Here is a 5,933-nt window from a genome sequence, read left to right on the forward strand (position 1 = left end):
GCATACTTATTCTCCATTCGGATATGAATGCATACTTATTTACTCGCTATGCTCTATTCGGATATAAATGCAGAGTTATTTATTTAATCTAATTTTCCCTCTCACATTTTCAACCTGTGGACTTGGGTCCTGACTGGTGCTGTGAGGAGAGAGGCCGGGGCCATGCTCCTGGAGCCGGACCAGGTAGAGCCTAGCCGCGGTCTTCCGAGGCAAGTCCCAGCTCCGGCTCCTCAGGCCGGGTCTGGACGTGCCCACGTGCGGAGCAGGAAATCACGACCGTGCCCCAGCGCCCCCACGCCTTTCTGGCCTCCAGGAACTGCTGTCCTTGATTGACAAGCCGGGGACTATTGGCTGAAGTTCCCCCCGCGATTTGCATGCCCAGAGAGGGAGTGTCCTCTGCCGCCCTCCTGCGCCACCGCGCAGCCCGCAGCCTCCCGGGGAATGCGCGGCGGCGGGGATGCGTGCGGCTCACAGGCCGGGGCAGTAAGCTGGAGTCGGGCGACCTGGCGCCCGCGCCCGGATATGGGGAGTCTCAGTCGTCCTAGCAGCAGCGCCAGCCACGGAAACCTGCCGGTAAGGGTTGAGATCCAGGAGTCCCGCGGCCCTGACAGGGTGCAGCACCGTGGTGCCGTTCCTACTCCTTTACGTTTTTCAAATCTTTTTACCTTATTCCAAACTTCACGGGAAGGTTGAGGGGAGGGAAAGGGAGTTTGGGATAATGTCTCTTCATGTTAGCAAGGAATAGGCAAGTCCTTGGGTAATAAGAAGTTTCTGAAGCACGAATGGCAGAAGACGAGGTGAAAGGGGTTAGGGTGTGCTCATATGGCTTTAAGATAGAGGGGTTTCTTTGGCCGGCATCTGGCTTTGACTGTCTACTGCAACTGACGAATTGTTTTTGCATTTCGTTTTCCGCGTTTGCTACTCTTTACCTAGGAAGGAGGATTAGTGAGAGCTTATCATTGGGTGGAAATTCAGATCTTTTCGATTTGATTTTAGGTACGTGTTAAAACGAAGATCAATTCTTCAGACCTAAAGGGTTTATTTAGTGGAGTAGGGAGTCCGAGGGGCTAGAGCGTCTATGTTTTTATTGTGGTTGTTGTTGTTATCGGTCTCATAGCAAGGGATGTAAGACATTTCGCGTTCCTGGGACCTTAGCTGTAGAAACATTTCAGTGGGAAAAAATAAAGAGCCCACTTCTCGGTCCTCTCCACTACCAGCCCCCTCCCTCCCCGTGACCTACCCTGCCGCGCGGTACAGTCCCTCCACCATACTTCCCGGGGCGCTTGATGGTTTGGGATTCTGAACCTTTACTGAGTGAGGGTGATGGGGAACCGGGCGAGAGCCGGGGTGGGTGGGGTGCGGTGCAGAAAGTAAACAGAAAATAAGTTTTGGAGACAGCGTTGCCGCGCAGATCTCTCCCTTGCAGCAAGTTTCCTCTTAACCCTGTTTTGACTGGAGCCTTTGCCTTTGAGAATGGGGATGGAGCCGGAAGAAGCCCGGGGCACGCGTTCTGACTCCAATTCCGCGTGTATGTAACAAGCCTTCTCTCCCCCCACTCCCTCGCCCCCCACCCCGCCCCATTCAGCATCTGCTTCTGTTCTTCCTCTTCGTGGGACCGTTCAACTGTCTGGCGAGTTACAGCCGGGCCACAGAGATTCTGTACAGCCTGAACGAGGGGCTGCCGGCAGGGGTGCTCATCGGCAGCCTGGCGGAGGACCTGCGGCTGCTGCCCAGCGCAGGGGGGCAGGACCTGCTGTCTCAGTCGCCTCAGCACAGCGTCGCCGAGAGGAACCCTCCTCTCTCCTTCAGCCTGGCCTCCCAGGGGCTGAGTGGCCAGTACGTGACCCTAGACAACCGCTCAGGGGAGCTACACACTTCTGCCCAGGAGATCGACCGGGAGGCCTTGTGTCTTGAAGGAGGCGGAGGGATTGCCTGGGGGGGCAGCATTTCCATCTCCTCTTCGCCTTCTGCTGACTCTTGTCTTTTGCTTCTGGATGTCCTAGTCCTGCCTCAGGAATACTTTAGGTTTGTGAAGGTAAAAATCGCTATCCGGGACATCAATGACAATGCCCCGCGGTTCCCTATTTCCCAAATATCAGTTTGGGTCCCAGAAAATGCACCTGTAAACACCCGGCTGGCCATAGAGCATCCCGCAGTGGACCCAGATATGGGCACTAATGGTGTTCAGACCTACCGGTTGCTGGACTACCATCGTATGTTCACCCTGGACGTGGAGGAGAATGAGAATGGGGAGCGCACCCCCTATCTAATTGTCATGGGACTGTTGGACAGAGAGACCCAGGACCAGTATGTGAGCATCATCATAGCTGAGGATGGTGGGTCTCCACCACTGATAGGCAGTGCCACCCTCACCATTGGAATAAGTGACATTAATGACAATTGCCCACTCTTCACAGACTCACAAATCAACATCACTGTGTATGGGAATGCTACTGTGGGCACACCAATTGCAGCTGTTCAGGCTGTGGACAGAGACTTGGGAAACAATGCTCAGATCACCTACTCTTACAGTCAGAAAGTTCCACAAGCATCCAAGGATTTATTCCATTTGAATGAAAACACCGGGGTCATTAAACTTTTCAGTAAGATTGGAGGAAGTGTTCTGCAAACACACAAGCTCACCATCCTTGCTAATGGGCCAGGCTGCATCCCTGCTGTGATCACTGCCCTGGTGACTATTATCAAAGTCATTTTCAGGCCACCTGAAATCGTCCCTCGTTATATAGCAAATCAAATAGATGGTATTATTTACCTGAAAGAATTGGAACCTGTTAACACTCCAATTGCATTCTTTACCATAAGAGATCCAGAAGGTAAATACAAGGTCAACTGCTATCTGGATGGTGAAGGACCATTTAGGTTATTGCCCTACAAACCATACAGTAATGAGTATCTTCTAGAAACGACAAAACCTATGGATTATGAGCTACAGCAATTCTATGAAATAGCCATAGTAGCTTGGAACTCTGAGGGATTTCAAGTCAAAAAAATGATTAAAGTGCAACTTTTAGATGACAATGATAATGCTCCTGTTTTCCTTCAACCCTTGGTAGAACTAACCATTGAAGAAAATAATGCACCCAATGCCTTTTTGACTAAGCTAGATGCTACAGATGCTGACAGTGGAGAGAGGGGCCAAGTTTCATATTTTCTGGGACCTGATGCTCCATCATATTTTTCCTTAGACAGTGTCACAGGAATTCTGACAGTTTCTACTCAGCTGGATCGAGAGGAGAAAGAAAAGTATAGGTACACAGTCAGAGCTGTTGACTCTGGGAAGCCACCCCAAGAATCAGTAGCTACTGTGGTTATCACAGTGTTGGATAAAAATGACAACAGCCCTAGGTTCATCAACAAGGACTTCAGCTTCTTTGTGCCAGAAAATTTTCCAGGATACGGTGAAATTGGAGTAATTAGTGTCACAGATGCCGATACTGGGCAAAACGGATGGGTTGCTCTCTCCGTGGTGAACCAGAGTGATATTTTTGTCATAGATACTGGAAAGGGCCTGCTGAGAGCTAAAGTCTCTTTGGACAGAGAGCAGCAAAGCTCCTACACTTTGTGGGTTGAAGCCGTTGATGGTGGTACGCCTCCCCTCTCCTCTACTGCAAAAATCACAATTCTCCTTCTAGACATTAACGACAACCCGCCTCTTGTTTTATTTCCTCAGTCTAACATGTCTTACTTGTTGGTGTTGCCTTCTACTCTCCCTGGCTCACTAGTTACAGAGGTCTATGCAGTTGACAAAGACACAGGCATGAATGCTGTCATAGCCTATAGCATCATAGGGAGAAGAGGGCCTAGGCCCGAATCCTTTAGAATTGACCCTAAAACTGGCAACATTACTTTGGAAGAGGCATTGCTGCAGACAGATTATGGGCTCCATCGTTTATTGGTGAAAGTGAGTGATCATGGTTATCCAGAACCTCTCCATTCCACAGTTATGGTGAATCTATTTGTCAATGACACTGTCAGTAATGAAAGCTACATTGAGAATCTTCTAAGAAAGGAACCAGAAATTAGCATAGAGGAGAAAGAACCACAGATTTCAATAGAACCAACTCATAGGAAAGCTGAATCCGTGTCCTGTATGCCCACATTAGTAGCTCTATCTGTAATAAGCTTGAGTTCTATCACATTCTTAACAGGGATGGGCATATATATCTGTTTAAGGAGAGAGAAGAAACACCATAGGGAGGATGAAAATTTGGAAGTACAAACTTCATTAAAAGGAAAAATTGACTTGCATATGAGAGAGAGGAAACCAATGGATATTTCTAATATTTGATTTTTTTTTTTTTTTTTGCTGTGGAATAGAAGAGATATTTCAACTGATTTCGGGGATTTCTCACCACCAAAACAAGAATGTGGATGGCAGTTCGAATGAAGGACATCTAATTTATAACTTGTACTATATTGTAAATAGCTGTTTACAGGTTTTTAAATTCAAAATCAGAAGTTATAATATGTGTACAGAAATTTTTAAATGAAATTGGTACTAACAGCTATGGAGCTGTTATTTAGAAAATCTTGGACATGATTTGCAGCTTTCATACACCAAGCAGATGATTGTTAAAACCTAGGAATAAGGTAAGAAAATGTACATTGCATTTTTTGTCTAAAAAGTCCTTTAACCACAAGAGGGCTTCAACTGCTCCTTTGCAGGGAACTATTTTAAGGTATTGTACATGACAGTTGTACATGAAATTAATGAAAGAGTCTATTTTAAATATATTGTTTTTAACATTAAACAAAGATGAGATTAAATGGGATTTCACCCTACTTAAATATATGATTAAAAAGAAAATAAATGCATTTGTAAACAGAATGTTTATTACTTCACAAATGCATCATGTATAATTTGAAATAGAAGGCATCTTTAATTTGAAAAAGAAGGCATCTGTGAAGAAGCACAGTTCTTTTTTAGCAAGGATAAATATTTTGCCATGTGTTAAAGATCTGATGTGCTGAAGAATAATCCACTTTCTGTGTACTCTCGTGGCTTTCTATTTGCTTTACCACTGCATTTACTGTTAATACAGGAAATTCTTTCTTAAAGAAAATGTAACTAGAAGCTATGTCCAAGAAAAACAACCAGAAGCAAAGATATGTTTCAATCCTTAGTTGCTTAATAGGTATTTATGACATTTTGATGCTTTCACAACTCGTCAGTAGTACTTTATATTTGGGCTTTGTGTTAGATCTTATATACTTAAATTCATGTGTTACATAAAAAAAAAAGAAACCTTATTAAAATTTTTCTAGAAGCTGGTGGACACTATCTGTTGTTTTAGCAGGACCTTTTCTATGAAAGTTATACTTATCATTTTATTGTTGTTTAGGTTTGTTGGCTACCATTTCTGGCTTCCTTTCTTTGGCTTTGGATTAGTTCCAAGAGTTTATTTGTAAGCCCAGCAGCAGACCTCTTTGATAATTTAGCTTTTACTGAATGCTTTGCAGTGAAGCAAGCTGGTTTATCAGTGATTGATCACCCTCACTTTATTGTGTGAGCTGGAAATTTTATTTTATATGAGAGCTATAGCAAAATTATCTGTGTAAACAAAGAATTTATTAGCTTAAATTGGATCATTCTACTTTTTGGCATCATGTGTCTGTACTGTACCAAAAGTGTTTATATATCTGCAAATTAAAGGTATATATTTTCATAATTTTCTCATTTTTACTATTTTATATTTGAACATGGGTTTGTTGTTTTACTGAAGTGCCCATTAATAGAATTCATCTGCTTTTAAATATAAATATGAGTAAATTTTAAATATTATGTTATGCTAAAGTTTACATTATACTAATTTATTACTTAAATAAACATTGGGTAAATTATTAAACATATGTGTAATTATAGACATATATATATGTCTGTGTGTGTGTGTGTATCATAGACAAAGACTGTG

At 43.8% G+C, this 5,933-nt stretch overlaps 1 protein-coding gene across 1 annotated transcript; it reads left to right on the forward strand.

The window, feature by feature from the left end:
* The first annotated feature begins 339 nt into the window (after window positions 1-339).
* Window positions 340-5,693, forward strand: PCDH20 (protocadherin 20). The gene is made up of 2 exons (XM_086328432.1): window positions 340-573; window positions 1,586-5,693. Exons 1-2 carry the CDS (start codon window positions 442-444, stop codon window positions 4,307-4,309), a joined length of 2,856 nt encoding a protein of 951 aa, XP_086184558.1. The 5' UTR covers window positions 340-441; the 3' UTR covers window positions 4,310-5,693.
* The last annotated feature ends 240 nt before the right edge of the window (window positions 5,694-5,933 follow it).

The sequence above is a fragment of the Bos grunniens genome, chromosome 12 (assembly GCF_055505025.1).
Source record: "Bos grunniens cultivar Pamir isolate PY7600 chromosome 12, Bosgru_T2T1.0, whole genome shotgun sequence".
NCBI lineage: Eukaryota > Metazoa > Chordata > Mammalia > Artiodactyla > Bovidae > Bos > Bos grunniens.

Coding starts and splice junctions, on each gene's coding strand:
- PCDH20 (XM_086328432.1), top strand. CDS start 442: ATGCGCGGCGGCGGGGATGCGTGCGGCTCACAGGCCGGGGCAGTAAGC. Junction 574..1,585: donor CCAGCCACGGAAACCTGCCG/GTAAGGGTTGAG, acceptor CGCCCCATTCAG/CATCTGCTTCTGTTCTTCCT.